This window comes from Equus asinus, chromosome 8 (genome assembly GCF_041296235.1).
Source record: "Equus asinus isolate D_3611 breed Donkey chromosome 8, EquAss-T2T_v2, whole genome shotgun sequence".
NCBI classification, from domain to species: Eukaryota; Metazoa; Chordata; class Mammalia; order Perissodactyla; family Equidae; genus Equus; species Equus asinus.
In genome coordinates, this window is record NC_091797.1 from 89,282,567 (window position 1) to 89,302,961 (window position 20,395).

General features: G+C 48.3%; 1 protein-coding gene across 5 annotated transcripts in view; it reads left to right on the forward strand.

Moving 5' to 3' along the window:
* The window catches only part of SEZ6L (seizure related 6 homolog like), a 185,020-nt gene that overhangs the window by 137,155 nt on the left and 27,470 nt on the right, over positions 1 to 20,395 (forward strand). For all 5 annotated transcript variants that reach the window (XM_044775664.2, XM_044775661.2, XM_044775662.2 and 2 more), the window contains exons 10-12: positions 10,989 to 11,185; positions 16,855 to 17,049; positions 19,147 to 19,338. In XM_044775664.2, coding sequence (XP_044631599.2) covers positions 10,989 to 11,185; positions 16,855 to 17,049; positions 19,147 to 19,338 — 584 coding nt within the window. The remainder of the gene's footprint in view (positions 1 to 10,988; positions 11,186 to 16,854; positions 17,050 to 19,146; positions 19,339 to 20,395) is intronic.

Below are 20,395 nucleotides of genomic sequence, written 5' to 3' on the forward strand. Positions count from 1 at the left end.
GGATGAGGCAGTGGGGTCCAACCTCCTAAAGAGAAGGAAAGCTCAAAGTGGTCTCCCCAAGGTCATTGTTAGGTAATTTTTTCAGTTTGTGGATTCCGAGATTTTCATCTGGAGAAACTGAAGCCCAGGCTGGGCAAGCCACTTGTCCATGGTCACAGAGCAGAGAAGCGGCAGATGGAGCTGCCTCTCACTGAGATCCCCTGACCCCAGGTTTTGGTGCTACACCCCTGCCTCTCCTCCCTCGCCGCTTAACAGGCTGGGTAGTTTGTTATAAATATTTTTTTAAGACAAAAGATGCTCTTTTAATTGAATTCCCGGCACTCATTAGATCATCTGCAGCTCTCAACAATATCATCCCCATTTTACAGGTGAGGACACTGAGGCTCAGAGAGGTTAGGCCACTTTCTCCAGGTCACCCAGCTAGAAACCAGCACATCTAGGATTTGAACCAGAGCCCATCCTCTCAGCACTGCCCTTCAAGGTGGAACAAAAACTCCAGAGAGGTGGAGGAGCGATCCGTTCAAAGGGAACAGCCAGATGCTGCTGGGCTTCCCCTGGTCCACAGTGCTGGGTGTGAAACGTCTGCTTGTCGACCTTGACACAGCCTTGCCCGCAGTGTTCTGAGATGACTCAGCCCAGGGATGTAGAAACGAGACATGGCTCAGCCCGCGGGGTGCTCCCAGAGGCGTGACGAGCATGGGAGTCACTTTCTTCTTCTCTTTCTCTTTGGGTCCCAGAGGGGAATTGATTGAAAAGGTTGAAGGTGGAGGAAAAGGAGAAACGAAGAAAAGGGTGGGGGACAGAGAGGGGTCTCCTCCACCGTGAGACCTCTAGGCGGTGGCTTTTGGTCCTGGCTGCCTGTGTAACCTCTTAGGGAACTTTCAGTGACACTGATGCCAGGACCCCACCCCCAGAGATGCTGAGGGTCTGACGGGCCCGGCTGCGGCCTGGGCATCCTCGGGAGCTTTTGACTCTCCCCAAGGATTCTTGTGTACGGCCAGGACTGAGATCCACTGGGTGAGGGCTGGCTTCCGAGCCCGGCTCAGACAAGACCTGATGAATCTGATGGAGAGAGGAAAGAAGGGAGGGAGGGAGGAAATAAGAAAACGGCTCATTTTTTATGCTTGACAATGTCCTTTCAGGGAGCCGAAGAGATTGGCTTTCTATGTCCTCCCCAAGGCTGCCGTGGTTTCTTGTCCTGTCTGCTATTTTATCAAATTAAATTGAAAGCTAATTAGCACTGGGCCATAGGGCCCCTCAGCAATTCCACGGCGCTGAGGGGCACCTGGCACTGGCTGCGTAGCATGGTGAAGGAGCAGAGCCTGGGACCTGGGCCTCTCTGGGCTCAGTTTACTCCTCCGTACAATGGGGCTGATAACATTTTCTCTGATCACCTCGCTATGAGGTTGACAGGATCCAGTGAGAAAATGGACATGAAAGAACTCTGAATAGGTCTCTTTCACAGGCCTTCAAGAAGAATATGTTTTGTGAAAGTTTTTTTGTACCTACGACTGCATTTATGGGTTCTGCTTCTCTTTTTCCCTTATTTAAATCCTACAGTGTGTTTCATCACCATCTGCACGGCCCCATGGGGGTCCTGCCTTAATTGCAAGATGGTGTTTTCTTAGGAAAGTCCCTCTGAGCCTCAGTTTGCTCATCTGGAAAATGGAGATAAATTCACCATAGTTCATCCTTATAAATGACATTGATGTCACCGGTGCCAAGCCCCGTGCTGGGCTCCAGGGATATGGGGTGAGGAGCATGTGGCTTCAGTGGGTTCGCAGCCCGTGCGCAAGTGGACACAGCAGGTGGAGTCCAGCGGGTCGGTGCCGAGGTTCTGCCTTCCAACCACAGGGGTTTGGGTTCTGGCTGTTCCACGTGACCAGCCGTTCAAGCTTCAGTGTGTTTCTCACCTCTGGGTGCCTCAGTTTGCTTCTCTGGGAAATGGGTGGGAATAGCAGTCTTGATAGGGTTCGTCTGAGGATAAGATGAAATGGCGCGTGGGAAGCGCTTAGAACAGCTCCTGGCTCACTGGAAGCCTTATGAGAACCTTGGCTAGTGACTTTATAGCTGCAAATGCTGGATGGCGTGGGAGCACAGAGGGACCTTCAGGAGTTAGTAAAATGTTGTCACGCAGAGAGAAGAGGAGAGGCATCTCAGACAGGGGACCAGCATGGGGTCCAGGGCTATATCCGTTCCGATGTATAAAGATGTTTGAGACGGCAGAGGTGGGCTAGAGCCTGACGGTGGACCCCCTGGAAGTCCTGGAAGGCTGAGAATCTGGCCTTTATTCTTTGGGCTAATTTTTGCTACTTCCACAGTCCAATTCTGTTACCAGCTCCCTATCTTTTTTTTTTTTTTTCCTTAAACTGCGTATAAATTGGCTTGCCTTTTTCCCTTGGCTTACTCCACAAAATGAGGTCCATGAAATGAGAAGTCTGATCTGCAAACCATATATTTATATATTTTTCTAATTCACACTTAAATAAGTCCATAGCTATTAGACATTTTCAAATCTGTTTGTCTACCTAAAATCATCTCATGAACACCACTGAGGAAAGCCTTTTAAAGGCAAGATTTCTAAGCAAGGGTCAGTTGTTTGTTTAAAAAGGAATTAAAGCAAAAAAGCAAGGTGGCTTGTTCATCCCTTCCTTCTACGCCCTCTGTGGAATATTAACTCCAGCTCAACAGTCAAAGCTCCAGGGCCGCCTTCCCCAGAATAGCAGCCTGGGCCACGCTTAGCCATGCACTGCCCTCTGCTGGCCAAGAGAAGACTTACTTGGCTAGAAAAAGGTTTGCTAATGTACGTCAGATTCCAATTTGCATTCCATCCTGACCTCTGTGGCTCTCTAGACCCCAGTGAAAGCAATGATGAGGGTCCCTCGGGCTGTTTTCATCCTTTTTGAAGAGGTAATTCAGGCACATGACTCAAAATCCAAAGGTACAAAAGGATCTACTATGAAAATTATATTTTCCACCTTTTCCCAGTAAAGAGCCCCGTCCTTAGTCCCCGTCCCCCAGAGGCAGCCACTATAAACTAGCTTCTTATGCATCCTTCCCAGATTCCTTTTAAATATTTCAAAAACCATAACAGAAATCTCCTATCTACCAAAATAAGGCCACCCAGAGTAAGTCACCGTTTGAATGCTGATTTGATTACACAGTCTGGTGTCCGTGATCAATAACAGCAACAAAACAAAGCAAATTTAATTGTTACCAAGAGATATAAAATGTTTAGGAGGCAAAGTCTTTTCAAAACAGGAAGTCTGTAGAGAAGATGCATTACCTTGGGAGGAAAAAAGTTGGAAGTCTTGGGTCTAATCAAATGAACTTTAGTGACGACGTCATGAGAACAAAAGTCGTGCCGGGATGCGGGGCGATCACATGGGGCTTCCGCATCCGTCAGATTTTTTTTTGTAACTTTTTATCCACATTTCCTGATACAGGACTGAAGCCAGGCACACTTTTGGGAGACATGTATACGTGGCTTTCACGGGACATTATATAAAATCATGGTTCATATCTCAGGCATTGGCATCCGACGGACCTAGATTTGAGTCCTAGGTCTGACTCTTATGTGACTTTGGGCTTATGTGGCTTCTCCTGGTTGAGCCTCAGTTTCCTGATCTGCAAAATGGGAACATCGTCAGTCTCAGTTCGTGGGGTTGTTGTTGTTTGGGTGCTTAATACTCAGTAGGCAGCATTGTTTTTATTCAAAAGCTAAACGAGGGTCTTGGGAGATCTTTGCTCAGATGTCCGGTGGCACCAGTGTTTTTACTGCCCTTAAACAGGCAGGAGTTGAAAGAGGACGCCAGAAGTGGAAGCCTGGACAGCATGCCCACAAATGGCTGCTCAGGCTGGAAGAGGCTGCGGGATGTGCCTGCAGTATGGACAAGGTGGGGAAGGAGAGGAGGCTACACCCCAGCTCGTCAAGGCCATGGGTTGGCAGTGGAGTGGCTTATCAAGCATGCAGGGGCGTCATGGTATCAGGCTTGCTTCTGGTGACCTGTGTACCTAAGAGTGGAGAGGACAGGCCCGGGGGGCCAGTGGGGCAGAAATATTTGGGGCAGCTCCAATCATTTAAGGCTTTCATTAACCCCCGGGAGCAAGCGCTGACAGGAGCCAGAATGAGAGTGGTACTTCTCCCAAGGTTAGCACAGGTTAAGAGTCCACTTGGGGTCAGGGCTGCAGGCAGAGATGGAGTCAGAGCCACCGTCCACCCTGTGCCAGAGCTGAAGCCGGGACTCGGACGTCTGCCCTGGCCTGGTGCCGATTCACCCAACACACACCCACACCATGCTGAGAGCGGGGGATAGAGCAGTGAGCGGAACAGACCTGTTCCCTGGCCTCAGGGAGTTTCCACTCTAGTGCGGACAAGCCCCAGATCGTCGGAGCACCGAGTACTGAGCTCCATGGGACGGGTGAGCACAGAAGGGGCTCCCAACCGGGACCAGAGCGGACAGCGGGCACTGTAGGCATGAGGGAATCACAGAAGATGGAGACTACAGGATGCAGGGAGGGGGTACCCAGGCCTAGAGAGGGAAGCTAAAGAAGGATTTAGGGTAGGGAGGCCAGAGGGCCTTCCACATTCTGCGGAGACATTGACTAGTAATTCAGTCTGGCTGGAGTGTAAAATATTTGGGTTGGAAGGCACAGTGAGAAATGAGGCTGTGGGGAGGTGGGGAGCGGGGGGTGCAAAAAATAGATACACGGAGCCTTGAAGCCAGGATGGAAAGTTGCGTTTTACCCTAAGATGAGGTGCGTTTCTTTTTAATTGAGGTGAAATTCACCTGTGAGATGAACCATCTTAACGTATGCAATTCAGTGGTATTTAGTGCATTCACAGTGTTGTGCAACCGACACCTCTGCCTGGTCCCAAAACATTCTCGTCATCCCCAAAACAAACCCCATGTCTATTGAGCAATCCCTCTGCATTCCTCCTCCACCCTGCTTCGCAGCCCTTGGCGGCCATCAAATTGCTTTCTGTCTCTATGGATCGACCTATTCTGGATATTTCTTATAAATGCAATCATATAATACGTGGCCTTTTGTGCCTGGCTTCTTTCACTTAGCATAAAGTTTTTAAGGTTCGTCCACGTTGTGGCGTGTGTCAGTACTCCATTCCTTTTTATGAATGAATAATATTCCATTGTGTGGATGTACCACATTTTGCTTACTCATTCATCTGTTCAGTGAAGGGGCCAGATTTGTGTTTCAGAAGAATTCAGCTGGCTGCTGAAGGAATTGGGGCCAGGCAAGGATGGAGTCAGTAGGCAATGAGATGCTGTCCCATGGTGCAACTGGAAGATGATGGAGAGAAGCTGATGGCGGTGGTGGAGGAGAAAGGGGTGGACTGTAGGAGACCCAGAGGCGGAGGTCTTCTGTGCCCAGGGAAAGCCTCTCCCTCTGGCAGCTGAGTTGGGCTGGAGCAGGCAGGGGCTGGCCTTGGGCAGCTCTGTTTTCCTGTGGAATTCTCCCTGAGGGGGACCTGCGACACCCAGTTCCAGTCAGATCAAGCCCTCTGCCTGTCAGCACCTCTCCACCTCCTGTTCGTTCTGGAGTCAAACTGACATCCCGACTTCTCCACGCCTCCTCAGATTGGATCTGCCTGACATCTTACTTGAGTCCTCAGCAGAGAGCCTCGCTCTGCCCTGTGGCCAACCTCTCTGCTGTTAGGTCTCTGCATTTTCATCCTGGTTGCTGAGGACGGCCCAGCCGTAGGGACCTCGGACACTCTCCGTCTATGGAATGCAGCTGGAAGGGCAAGTGGAAACGCAGGCTTGTCTTCAGATTGGAGGGGAAAGGAATAAATCACCAGCATTGTGTTTATCACTGGAACAAGTCTACCAAAAAGGTGGATCCAGAAGGATATAGCAGGGAGTAACTTCATTCTTTCTCCAACTGCCCCTTCATGTATGTTCTCCATTTTTTTTGCTTGTCAGGGTGAAAGCTAAGTTTTCATAAATCTTCCGGTCTTAACAAGTACAGTTCAGTCTAGTAATCATATAGCTCTAAACATTATTTATTTTGAAACTTAATCCCTCTCTCAGCTGGGTGCCTCAGGCTGGGGATTCTGCAGCGAGGAAGGGCATGGTGGGCTGCTTCGTTCTCACAGGAAAGTCCAACTTGACAGCACTGTTATGTTTTGGAAGATATAGAATGCTCGACGTGGGCAAAAAATGTGTACTTGAGGTGGGCAGAGCTGCTGAGCCTCTTGACTTTCCCCTCTGCTGGATCCCCTCACCCTTCCAGGATGGGGACACAAGCAGGCCCACACTGGCTGCCTTCTTTAGGGTTCACGTTAGACCCAGAAAGCATCGTTCTTATCCCCACTCTCTTCATTGATGGGCACCTCGCTCCCAACACCCCTTTTCCTCTCTTGGCTCTGCCCCCAGGCAGGCAGGCAGCTCCAGTCTGATTTTTATCATTACTTCTCTCTGGGTGAGCACTAAATGCAGTCACTGTTCCCCAGACCCCAGAAGACACCTGCCAAGCCACCAAGAGTTTCCTTGATGCATCCTCACCAGGCTTAAGGTGAGAGGGTTATACCTTGCCCCACCCCCAGGGTCGCCCCTCATAGTGACATTCTCCCTGAGTCAGTCCTTCCTGCAAATCTCTTCCATGGCCCATTGAATTCTTAGCCTTCTGTAAGCTAGAGGTGGGGGAAGGGCTCAGATTGGAAGAGGTGCCTAGAAGATGGTGGCAGGGGCCATTGGTGCCCTCTCCGAGCCCTGTGGCACTTACCAGCATGTCCCCACGATGGCTTCTAACTGCAAGCCTCTCCACCTGAAGGCTTCCTCTGATGCCATGCGGGCAGGTCAGAAGTGCTGGAGATTCAGTACATCTAGGAGAGGCCCTCAGCCACAGAGGGATGGGAGTTGGAGGATAAATATCCCAGCTCCTTCTCCCCCAGGGTATGTCCTACACCATGTCTCACAGTTCCTACAGGACTGAGCCCAGTCCCCACAGTGGAACTCACCCATTGATGCACCATGCATTGGGTCTTTCCCTTCCTCCTGCCTCCCTTCCCCACCAATGCTGCCTGGGGTGGCCTCCCAGATGAGCCAGACTCTAACAGACACTCCCATCTTTGCTCAGATTCTGCTTCTGGAGAAGCCAATCTCAGCCAACAGCCAAGTATATCCCTTTAGAAAGCAAGAATGCTTAGTACCTGTTGGCTTGTTCTTAGCTTAGGGGAACTCAGCTGAAATTCTGGGACAACAGGAGAAGTGGCATTCAGTAGTCTGTTGCACACTGTTTACAAAATGCATTCACAAAAGTTAAGCTGTCTCAACCTTAGCATCAACGTCATGTTGCATATTTCTTTGTTGTGAGAGGTTATCTTGTGCATTGCAGGATGCTTAACAGTATCCCTGACATGGACTCACCAGTGGCACCCCATGGGTGGGGCAAGCATGTCTCTAAACATTCCCATATATCTCCTGGGGGGCAAAATCAGCCCTAGGTGAGAACCACTGACATAAGTCATCTGATGTCATTTAATGTAAACAGCAATCCAAAGAGAGAATGATGATGATGATGATGATGATGATGATGGTTATGATGATGCTGGTGATGATGATGTTGGTGATGATGATGGTGGTGGTGGTGGTGGCGATGATAGTGGTGGTGATGTGATGTGGTGATGATGATGATGATGATGGTGGTGGTGGTGATGATGATGATGATGATGATGGTGGTGGTGGTGGCAGTGATGGTGGTGGTGATGTGATGGTGGTGGTGATGTGATGATGATGATGGCAATGGTGATGATGATGGCGATGGTGATGATGATGATGATAGCAATGGTGATGGTGATGTGATGATGATTATGATGTCAATGGTGATGATGGAGGCAATGGTGATGATGGAGGCAATGGTGATGATGGAGGCAATGGTGATGATGATGGTGATGGTGATGATGATGGTGATGTGATGATGATGATGACGATGATGACAATGATGATAGTGGTGGTGATGATGGTGGTGGTGATGTGATGATGATGATGGCGATGGTGATGATGATGATGATAGCAATGGTGGTGGTGATGTGATGATGATGATGATGTCAATGGTGATGATGGAGGCAATGGTGGTGATGATGGTGATGGCGATGATGATGATGATGATGACAGTGATGGTGATGGTAATGTGATGATGCTGCTGATGCTCATGCTGATGATGTCCATAACGACAATGCAACATGCCATAACATTCAAATGACTTGACCAAACTCACTCAGGTGCTGTCAGTGAAGCTGCAATTTGATCCCAAATCTTCCGCATGTCTTACCTCACTCCAAAAGTCCAAAACATAGACTGGAAATACTAAGCCTGATTCACAGACAAGAAACTTCAGAAAAACCACAGGCCCTCCATGAAAGTGTAAGAGCCAAGAATCAAACCAAAGCTTTCTGATTTCCAAGACAGTGAAGTCTTTCCAGCGCTCTTCCTTCCTGCTTTACAATGAAAAGCTGTGCTAGCGTTTTAAAATGAAAGCTATTTGCACCCTTGAAGATGCTTCTACTGCATTTAGATCATTGAAATGGATGATAGAATAAAGCCAAGCCGCGCACTTTCTGGAACCCACTGTTACCAGCAAATCGGCTATGAAGTCGGCTTAAGGAATAAATGTCAGCATCCACCACTACCATGTGTCACACTAGCCTAATCCAGCACTTCCATGAGCTATTGATGTTTTCATGGTCCTTAGAATTAAGGGGTGCTTTCCTACGTTAGGTCAAGAGCTGACATCAACCCCACTATTTCTGCTGTCAAATAGACTCTCTGGCAGGCTTTTTCGTACTGTAGCCTTTATTGAGCACCTATTGTGTGCAAGAGAAGGTGGCAACTCCAGAATTCCAATGAGTAGGGGTTTAGAGGCTGTAGCCTAGTTGGAAACTGGCAGAGGGTAGGAGGAGCCTAGGGTGCAAAGCACATGGCTTCTTGAAGCCACGTGTGCAAAGCAGACAGACAGCTTTTACTAGGAGAGGATGTGTTTGGGGGTGGTTCCAGGAAGCCAACGGAGATTCTGGGGGCAATTAGAAGCCCCTTAAACCATCCTTGGGGACAACTTTACGTGAGGCATTGTGAGAGGTTCTGTGGAAGATATTGTGATGAATAAAACGCATCTCCTGCCCTCTGGGAGCAAATCTGCAGCAACGTACCTGTGTTTCTGTTGTTTTGTTCTTACTACTTGAAGCACCAACATGAGTGGTTTCCACTCCTTCTCCAGCTTCCAGACCAGCAGCCAACACCGTGCTTGGACCTTGGGTGAAGCTGGGGGGGTGGGGCAGGGCTGTTGTCAGTCTGCGTCAGTTCCAGGAACTTCGCTCAGGGCCATTTCCTGGAATGCCTCTTCTCTGGCACTGAATTATCAGTCAGGATGCTCCTGTTAAAAACCCTTTGATGTCTTCCATCCCCAGCAAGATGACATCCAAACCCCTAAACTTGGCTTTCTAAGCCTTTCATGATCTGGCTTCTGCAGATGTCTCCAGGCTCCCATGTCCATAAGCAAACCCTGGCACATTAACCATCAGGCAAATTCTTTCTGGAACCACACCTTCTCCCCAGCCCCAACTTATCTGCCTCAGGGTCTCCTACTCTTTCTTAATGATCCTGAGCAAGCATCACCTCCTCCAGGGAGGCCTCCATGCTGCCCCCATCTGAGTTAGATTCTCTCCTCTACACCTGCCTTGATCATAACTCCTACCACAATCCCTGGCTTACTAGTCGAAATAGATCACTGTTCTGTGACTCTTCCTGTCCTCTGAGCACAGCACAGTGCCTGCCACATAGTAGATGCTCAAAAATATTAGGGAGAGGGGCTGGCCCCGTGGCCGAGTGGTTAAGTTCGCGCGCTCCGCTGCAGGCGGCCCAGTGTTTCGTTGGTTCGAATCTTGGGCGCGGACATGACACTGCTCATCAGACCACGCTGAGGCAGCGTCCCACATGCCACAACTAGAAGAACCCACAACGAAGAATACACAACTATGTACCGGGGGGGCTTTGGGGAGAAAAAGGAAAAAATAAAATCTTAAAAAAAAAAAAAAAAAAAAAAGAGGCAAACCTTTAAAAAAAAAAATATTAGGGAGAGGGACACAAGAAAAGGAGAAAGACATAAGGGAGAAAGGAAGAAAGAGAAAGGGGAAGAAGGAGGAAGGAAGGAAAGAGGCATGAGTTAATATCTGTCCGTGATTGATGCAGCCAAAACCGAATTATCTGGCATTATTTCAATTAGAGATCAATTTTATCCAGCACGCCCAAGGGGGCACACCTTTCTGTGGCCTATTGAAGTGCTTTCTGGATTATTAACTGTACATTGCCGTTGAGATATTTAGCGTCAAGATACTCTCTTGCAGTCGAGTCTTTGAAAATGCATCATCCTTTAATGCTGTGAATAGTGGTAGCGAGTTTGAGCCTATTTCATGAATAAAGTATCTCCAACCCGCCCTCAACCCACCCCCAGATGTGATAGATAACCTGGTTGATTCTGAGGAATTTGCCACACGATGTGTGGGAGGATCATTTCACCTTACACAAAAATGCAAGTTACAACAAGCAAGCAGTCAACTTGTTCTGCATCAAAGAATGACAGACCCATGTCACTCACCCAGCTTGTAACCCAGTGCCCGACACTTGGTTTCACCCATGAAATGGTCGTTGACGACGGGGTCATGGAAGGCAATTCCACTTATGACGCAGCGTTTGACTCTGCAAGGAGCTCCATGGAGGGATGACCATTTCATGAATGAGTCTTCAAAGACTCAATCTACCCACAAATCTATGTGCCAGGCTTGTAGGAAGGATCAGCATGTCCTGGTCACATTTGCAGTCTATGCCCACCTCAGCCCCAGTTCCTGGCCTGGGCCTGACACATAGTATGTCTCAAGAAAGTGAGTGTTGCCTGAAAAAATAAATCAAATCCTTGTTGAGTGCCCATAACTTTGCCTCACTAGCCTCCCCCTCTTCTCTCTGTCCCCCGCCAAGCCTGAACCTGAGCAACAGCGACATCCTGACCATCTACGACGGTGATGAGGTCATGCCCCATATCTTGGGGCAGTACCTCGGGAACAGTGGCCCCCAGAAGCTGTACTCATCCACGCCGGACCTAACCATCCAGTTCCACTCGGACCCTGCCGGCCTCATCTTTGGGAAGGGCCAGGGGTTTATCATGAACTACATAGGTAGGTGTCTCATCCAGTCAATTATTTTCTTTGTGTTTAGATGCATGCTAAGATGATTGCTTCTAGATATGTCTGTTTGGGTTTTGTGCTACACAAGTCTTTTAATATATTGGCACAGTAAATATGTGTAGTTTTTAAGAGCTTGGGCTCTCTAGTTGGACGGACTAGGGTTTGAGTCCCTAGTACTGTCATCAATGGCTGTGTGACGTTGGATAAGTCACTGAAACTCTCTGAGCCTCCTTTTTGTCATCTGTAAAATGGGAACAGTGATACCCACTCCACAAGGTTGATATCAGGACTTGGTTGATAATGCCGCATAACTTTAAGATTCATCGTGTTTTATTTGTGGTCAGCTGGGTTTTTATATCATCAACACTCTCTCCTATATTTGCACCTTCTCAAAGCATGATCTTCACCATCTTGCCTGAACTGAAGCTCAGCTCTTCCCTAAAACTCTCCTTCCCCTGTGGCCCCACACAATGGAGACAGCCCTTTCTCTCCCACTTCCCGTACTTTAAGACCTATGGACGCAAGAGATGTCCTTGATCCTCAGTGTGGCTTCCAAACCACTTCTCTCCCCCTCATCTTAAAAACACCACAAAAACTTCCTGCTATCAAATTCAAGCTAAGTTCACACATGACCATATAATACTCCCTTCTTGCTGTTCCATCCAGCCACACCCTTTCCTCCTCACTCCCAACCCTGTAACTCTCCCTTATTCATTACTGGCTCCCTCACCCTCCTCTGCTCAACCTCTGAAGACTGGAGGGTCCCAAGCTCCACCCTGAACCTTGTCCTCGTCTCTATCTAGACTCACTCATGTGCTCTCATCCAGGCCCATGGTTTTAAAGAATATCTATATTCTGTTGACCTCCAATTTGTACCTCCAACCTTGACCTCTCCCGTGAACTCCAGATTCATCTATCCAGTGCCCTACAGACTACCCTCTTGCGTGTATTTGGCATCTCAGATTTAACATGGCCAAAACAGAAGTATTTATTTCTCTACCCACCCTCACCCAACTGTTGACCTGCTGTCTGCCCCTCCCAGGAGATGGAACCACAACTCTCCTGGTTTCTTAAGATGCTTCCTCTTTCCTCACCCCATAGCCAATCCATCCATCCTCTCTACTCTGCTTCTACAGTATGTCTCAAATCCAAGAACTTCTCTCCATCTTTCCAAGGCCACCGCCCTGGTCCAAGCTTCCATCTTCCCCAGCAGTCAGGGGACCAGAACACTGTGAAGTCCCACTGATCCCAGCCCCGGAAGGGACTTGAGCTGACAGAGCGTCTGGTCCAGCCCTGTCGTGTCACAGCAGAAGCAGCCCTGGAACACCAAGGATAAGCGACTTTCTCATCAGGGGCCCAGCTGAGGCTCACACCCGGGCTTCCTGGTTCCTGGCGTTCAGGGTTTCTCTACCCACAACATCCCCAGCAACAGCGGAGAACCTGGGAGACACAAGGGGGCAGTGAAGACCTAACTTCTCCTGGCATCCAAGATGGTGGATGGTTGCTCCCTTAGGATTTCAATGAAAAGGATTCAGCCGGTGATGAGGGGACATGTTTGTGCCCCCCAGGAACAAGGTTGACATCTTGATTTCCAAGAGGGAACAGGGAAAAGGAGGAGGCGTCCTGCCGAGTCTCCTGCTTCCACCCCCACCCCCAACGACTCACTGGCGGGAGCAAGACTCCCATGTCTTTGGCTCCTTCTTCCCCTGGCTTGAAGATTGCCCATCTCTATCGAAGATAAAAGGGTCTCTCTACACCACCTCCTGCCTCTAAAATACAAGCTGCTCCTGGACCACTGGCTGTCTCAAGGAGCCTCATGTGTGCAAAAAATAAGGCCCTTGCATTTTTATTTCCAGCTGGTGGAGGTTTCTCATCCCTGCCTGCTCTGTGTGCACATCTCAGAGAGGCAAACACAAGATCATTTTTATGTTTCCCGGGGGCCTTTTAACCCTTAATTACGCTGCTAAGTATTTTCAGAGTATTCTTGATGCTACTTTTCACGGGTTCCCCACTCTTTACTGGGTGATGCCGTGGGCATAGGGGGATGGCTTGTGCTGCTGTCCGGATGGAGTGCCCTCCAGGGTCAGCTGCCTTTGAGGGAGAGTTTCGGTGACCTGGCTTCAATCTGTCCCCTTAGACTTCTCCTCCCTCCCCGCTGGAAGATGAGGTCATAGTTTTGCTCACTGGTCTCCTCTGGTGCCTGAGTCAGTTTTCCAAATCCGCATTCAGCTTGCTGGCAGAAATCTGACTCTATCCAAGGCAGCCCAAGGTTAACCAGTAGGTCTGGCCAATGTTCAGTCTGGCAACATCTTGAAGACAAGGCGCTCTTGAGAACTGAAGCCGAAACAGATTTATGTGGCAATGTAAAGCTGGCAAGCACTCCTGCATATACTATCTCTTCTTCAAATGCATTATCTCCACTTTCCAGAGAGTTTGGTTCACAAAAATCTCTTGATATCTCCTATGTGGTTGGCCCTACACTGGGTACCAGGATATGGGAATGAATAGAATACTCTCTCCTTGTTCTTGAGCCAGCTGCTGAAAATAGGAGAGGAAGTCCCATTAACAGACAACATCAGTATCGTGTGCTGATGCTGCGGGAGAGGCAAGCACCGGATTTCCGGGAACGCTTCCCAGGGACACGCAGCCTGGCTAGTGTGGGTAACACAAACAGAGAGAAGAGTTCCATTTGCTCTTCTTTCTCTTAAAGAAGCACACAGTTCATTTCACAGTGAAGGCAAGTGGGCTTCTGTATGTAATTTTGATGCCAATCACTTGCTTGTGGCTACCTGTGTTGAAGACCATGTCGAAGAGAACTCAGAGGAGACCGTGCCTGAAGTCAGTGGGAAAGAATGCCAAGATGGATTGGTGATGTCTGCTGTGGCATGGGACTGGATCTGCTGTCCTGGGTCTAGATTTAACCCTATCTAGATGCAATTCCCACTCAGTAGAGGGGTCAAATGGAAGGGTTAGGGGTTTCTGTGGTCATCTAAAGAATTTTGAAGCTCCTGAACTGATCTCAAGGCCTACATCCAGCTCTGGAAGGTGGCCAGGGCTTATCTGCTGTGACTGCTGTCAGAACCTTCCATGGAACACTCTGGGCCACATGGTTCTGACCTCCCATAATTCTCCTTTGCACAGACAGAAGCAAAGAATTCTTCTCCTCGCTGCTTCTTGTGCTTTGCTAGCGTCTGTGGCCAAGCACACAGGAGGGAAAAGAATAAAAAAGCAGAGATGAGTAAGCAAAGCAGTGTTTCTCAAAGAGATTTGGTCACTTGTGCCTTTATTTCTCTCATCCTAGCATAATAAGTAAGCTCCATATCGTAGGTCAATTCCAATCCAATGACAGTGGCTCCCTGGAGCGTTCTGTTGAGAAGGATTTGGAGATTTCAGCTTCATTCAAAGAAAGAGACTGCCATGATTGATTAGTGATGTCTGCCATGAGCATAAGACTGGTAAATGGTGGCATCTATTCAGTGTATTTGGGTATTTCTTTTGCCCAAAAGTTGGACCATGGTGCTGATCTTGACCATGGGACTGGAACCATGACTTCAGATCCCTGTATTCCTCGTGCCTGGCATATAGCAGGTGCTCACAAAATCTTAGTCAGAGAAATCAATGCATCCATACAACTCATCTTAGTGTTACTGTCCTTTCCTGCACATTAATTACCTTTCACATTGCCCTTTGTGATAGACAAGGTCGTGTTCTTGTCTCCACTCTAGGATTGAGGACGGTGAGGCTCAGAGGTATTAATTGACGTGACTGGAGTCACACAGCATCTAAAAGAAAGAAAGAGGACTAGAAGGGAAGTCCTCTACCCCCTAGGCCAGTTTTCTCATTCTTAGCAAAGTAAGATTATTCCAGCACCTCCACCTATGGCGTTTGGTGAACACTCAGGTTCCTTAATCAGGGTCTCAGGGAGTGGAGTCTGAGAACCGGAGAACAGGCAGGCTAAGTGACTTAGCCAAGGCCACTGAATTAGGAAACAGTGGGGCCAAGATTTCAGTCAAGGCTCTGCCACATGGTGGCAGCAGCTGAGGAATCAGAAACAAGATGCATGCCACAAAGGAGACGGGAGGTCCCACTGGAACGTGTGGCCATGTCAGCCCAGACTGAAAAGTCAGACAATCAAAGCTTTCTCCGTCTCAGAGCATTTGATGCACGGCGGACCACGTAGCTGGTTCTTGCCCCCATTTCTCCCCTTTCATCCAGAGTCTGAGCATTTGCAGCTGTGTCCCAAATGCAGGGCTTGGCTAATATTTCAAACACCTAAAAATAGAGGCTCCTGCTCCCTCCACACAATTCTTGAATCCATTTCCCTCTCCTCTTCTTCTTGCAGACACCCATGAGATCTCCTTTCCCCAAATAAAATCGTCATGGAATCCTGGGAAAAGCCATTGCTTGTTTCTGAGAATGACTTTCCCGCAGACAATGGAGGTGCTTTGCTCTCCCCAGAAGCACATCAGAGCTGCCAATTAATTATACGGCATAAGGAGCTCTCTTCTCAAAATCTGTGCAGTGGGCACTTGGAAGCAAGGAATTAATAATGGGCTCTGGCTTGCTGCCTTAGTAACGAAGGTCTGTAGGAGGAAAATGGAATTATTCCAGAGGAAAACTCTGTGATGATAAACTGTGTGTAGCATTTTCTGCAGTGTGGTTAACGTTCACTGATGCAATGTAATTTGAAGAATGCGCCAATAATTATTTTCATTTCAATAGTTAAGTATTTATCTCAAACTGTATTACAAAAATATATATTAGTAATCTATCAAACCTATGTATTTATGGATATTCTTAGGATGAGGCTGAGTGCATTAGCTACCCATTGCTGTGGAACAAATTAACCTCCTTCCCCAAAACATCCTTGCTTCAGGAATCCAGGAATTAATGCTGGATGGCTCTGACTTGGGATCTCTCACGAGGCTGCAGTCAAGATGTCAGCCAGGGCTGCAGTCATCCGAAGGTTTGACTGGGGCTGGAGGCTCCATTTCTAAAAAGGCTTGCTCATGGGGCCAGCAAGTCAATGCCATTGTCCACATGGATGCCTCCAGAGGCTGCTTGAGCATCCTCACAACATGGCTGCTGCTCCCTCCAGAGAAAGTGATATGAGAGAGAGCAGGGAGAGAACCTCAGCACCTTTCATGACTCAGCCTCTGAAGTCACACACCATCACTTCTCCAATAGCCTATTGGTGATGCATGGCAGCCATCTTTAGTGCTGGCGGGGCCTTCACAAGAATGTGGATCCCAGGAGGTGAGGCTAACCAGAGGACATCTTGGAAGCTGGCGACCACAGTGAGGCAGGCCTGATTAGGATGAGGCTCTCCTGGAAGGTGAGGAAGTTGAGATGCAGAGAGAAGTGACTGCACCCCAGTCACGTTGCTAGTAAGCGGCAGATCTAAGATGCCATCTGACTCTAAATCCTAAACTGACTTTATCCAACCAAGAGAATGTTTGGTAAGTCCAATGGCCCACGGGAAGAGATCATTATAAAATCTCACTATGGAAGAGTTCCTGTGGTTTAAGTGATTTCTAAAGTTGTGTCACTCATTTCCAGAGGCCTTATCTTCTATTTTCTCTTTCCTCTGACATTCATAAAAGGAGCTCCAAACAAAAAGGCCTTCTCCCCATCTCAGGATGATGTTTTTTGTTTTAAAGAGGTGTCAAGGAATGACTCCTGCTCAGATCTGCCCGAGATCCAGAACGGCTGGAAAACCACTTCTCACACGGAGCTTGTGAGGGGCGCCAGAATCACCTACCAGTGTGACCCTGGCTACGACATCGTGGGGAGTGACACCCTCACCTGCCAGTGGGACCTCAGCTGGAGCAGCGACCCCCCATTTTGTGAGAAAAGTAAGAGTATTCTTGTTGTCTTCCTCTAGGTCAGTGGGTGGTAAATCCCTCCCACAGAGGATTTTTTGGCATGGATGCAGTGGAGTTATTTAATGTCTAATCTGGCCTCTCTCCCACGCTACCACTCACTGGCACTGCTCACAAGTGTCATTTTATAGCCCTCGGGCAGGCCTCTCAGGCTCAGGTGCCTTCGGAAGCCTGGCAGATAATGTAAATGAGTGAAATCGGCTGGGTGTGAGACAATAGGGAGTGGTGTGGACTGCGGGGAGGGGGAATGTATGTAGCCTGTGTAAAAACATCATTCAAATTCAGGCCTTTAAAATACCTGTAGAAGCCAAGCAAAACAAACCTAAGTTGGCCCTTGGAGGCCCAGTTTGAAGCCCCTCTAGTGGGTAACCAACTTCATCCAAACAGCAGCCATCCCACTCTCCTGGTTCCTTCTGCCTGCACTCTGCTCCTGCTCCCCCCAGGAGTGTGGACCAGGCGTGACTGGTGTTCGCTCAGTCTCGTGTCTTCAAAAGGGGTCGAAAAAGGCAGTACTTCTGGTTTCTACACTGATGCCTTAGTAGCAGGGAGCTGGGAGGTGCTAAATTTGGAGGTGACCTCTGCCCCCAGCCGTTTGCCTCCCAGCTCCCCCATAAAGCTCCAGTCAGCAACCCTCTTACTGGGAATCCTTGGTGACACTTTGTCAGACCAAAGTATTCAGTGTGACTTGAATCACCAATTACACAATAAGAAATATTAAGTGTGAGCAGAGAAAGAGGGTATTGGGGAAAGAGTGCGGTGGTTACATATAAATCCTATCATAAACATCCCAAATCAAAGAAAATTAATTATAATCGTGGGAAGCATGAAAGAACTTGCTAAAGATCCACAAAATCAGCTACTTATATAAACACATCTGTTTGTTCCGCCACAGAATGTAGGATGGGGGTGTGTGTGTGTGTGTGTGTGTGTGTGTGTATCATTATAGAAAATAAAAATGAACAGTGAGAAGCACCGCGGGGTGGCAGAAAGACCCATCATGAACTCATTAATATGATCTACATCATCATTATTATTATTTAAAACATTTTAAAGGCTTGAAGGGAACGTAAACTAGCTCTTATGGGAAAATCTTTTCACCTGCCTCAATTTTTGCCAAATTAGAGCACATAAAGTTGGCTTGGGCCCCTTCCGTGTACGGCTCTCTACCCATCAAGCTGCCTCTTGTAGTGAAATGAGGGCAGCACAACCTCCTTAGAGCCGTGGGGCAGCCCCGCAGAAGTCCCCGGATGCTGTTGCCGCTTTTCATTGGTTAAGCTACTCTCTTTGACTAAAAGATGTGCATAACCATGTCTTAAAATTGCACAGGTGGCAAATGTTTATAGTACGTAAGCAGTAGTAAAATGATGAGGCAGAAAGTGAAAATCCTTCTGGTCTTCCTCGCGAGAAATGGTGCCACTCTTAAAATTTATTCTCTGTTGTTCCGATTGCATGGGCCCATACGTGTGTTCCACATGCGCATTTGTGTGTGGATGGATCGTGCGTAGAGACATACATCGATGTACATATAGAAATTGCGCGGACAGAGGTATTTTGCCACAATAGGGATCAATTTATACAAACTGCCTTGCAACTGGCTTTGTTTCAACTCAGGAAGATGGATATCTTTTCCTAACGTGCATATTGTCTACTTCATTCCTTTTGAATTGATATTGTTTTCCTTTATGTAGATCGATTTTTTTAATTAAAAAAGTAACGGATGCTTGTTTTACTATATTCAGGCCACAAAGAGAAAGCAGTGAAGGCCCCTGCTCACTTTCTTGCTCAGGACCTCCTGGAATGGCTGTTCCATGATCTTTAATATTTTCTCTGTTAAAAGATTTGCATTGTCTCTTTTTTTCCGTTTTTCTTTTTCTTTCTTTCTTTTTTTTTTTTTAACCATTACAAATAATGGCGCGATGGACAACCAGCCACCTTTGATGAGCACAGGTGCGTTATCTTCCAAACGGGAAACGAACTAAGTTAGGAAACTTGGTAGATCGTCCTGTACTTCGCGCACCTGCGACCCTCAAGAGCCCTAACGCCCACTTGCTCTCGTTCCGTCTCGTGTAGTTATGTACTGCACCGACCCCGGAGAGGTGGACCACTCGACCCGCTTGATCTCGGATCCTGTGCTGCTGGTGGGCACCACCATCCAGTACACCTGCAACCCCGGCTTTGTGCTCGAAGGGAGCTCCCTGCTGACCTGCTACAGCCGCGAAACCGGCACTCCCATCTGGACGTCCCGCCTGCCCCACTGCGTTTGTGAGTCCCGTTTACTGACTTGACGCACACGCGGGTTCGCTTCCTCTTGTTCACGGGGGAGGGCTGGGCCGCCAGGAGGAGGCATTCCACCCCTTGGGAGCGCTTGTTATTATTACCATCGCATGACAGCAGCTAACACGGGCGGGGAGCGTGCATACTACAACATTTACGGTAAATTTATCAGGAAGGTCCCAGATGTCCCTCAAGTAGCACAACGTTATTGTCTCCATTATTAGAAGAAGATACTGAGGTTCAGAGAGGTGACACCATGGCCCCAGATCACAGAGCTAGTCAACAGTGGAGGCCAGAGGCAAACCCAGACCTGCCTGACTCCTTAACTGCCTAAAATGGCACAGTCCACAGGACGCTGCAGAGGGTGGGTTTAAATTCTTTCTGGCCTCGTCTATGTGGAGCCACCAAAACAAACGTTTAGTTTATAAAAAAAAGAAAACAAAAAACAAACCAAAAAAAACACTTTTGGGATTTCTTTGCCATAAAATTCAAAAAAGGCTTTCAAGACCACTCTGAAAATGGAGGAGTTACTGTTCTGACCGGGCAGCGGAGGTGGAGCATGGGGGTCCAGGGGTCTCAGCCTTGCTCGCACTTGGGAATCACCTGGGAAGTTTGAAAACCCGCTGGAGATTCTAATGCAGCTGGTCTGGGGTGTAGCCCACGCAGTGGAGTTTTTAAAAGCTCCCCAGGGATTGTGATGCACAGCGAGGGTCCAGAACCATTGCTTAGAGAAAGCAGGAGGCGGCGCAGACGGAGCAAAGCCTCACCCAGTATTTGGGGTTTGGACACTGTTGCCAGCCCTAGTATTTTAGATGAGTGTGTCATGAACAGCTCCACTAGGGGCACGGCCAGCTCGAGCTCCAGGAGCCACACTGAGGTCTTGATAATGTTGGGGAACGAAGAGTTTCACTTTAGACCAAAAGAAAAAAATAGAACCCCAGTAGGTTTACTGTAAACTCAGCCTCACCGGATGTGATTAACACTGAGTACCATTCAAAGACTTGGCTGTCTCCTGCGGTGGCTGTGTTTTATGACTTGTCACAAC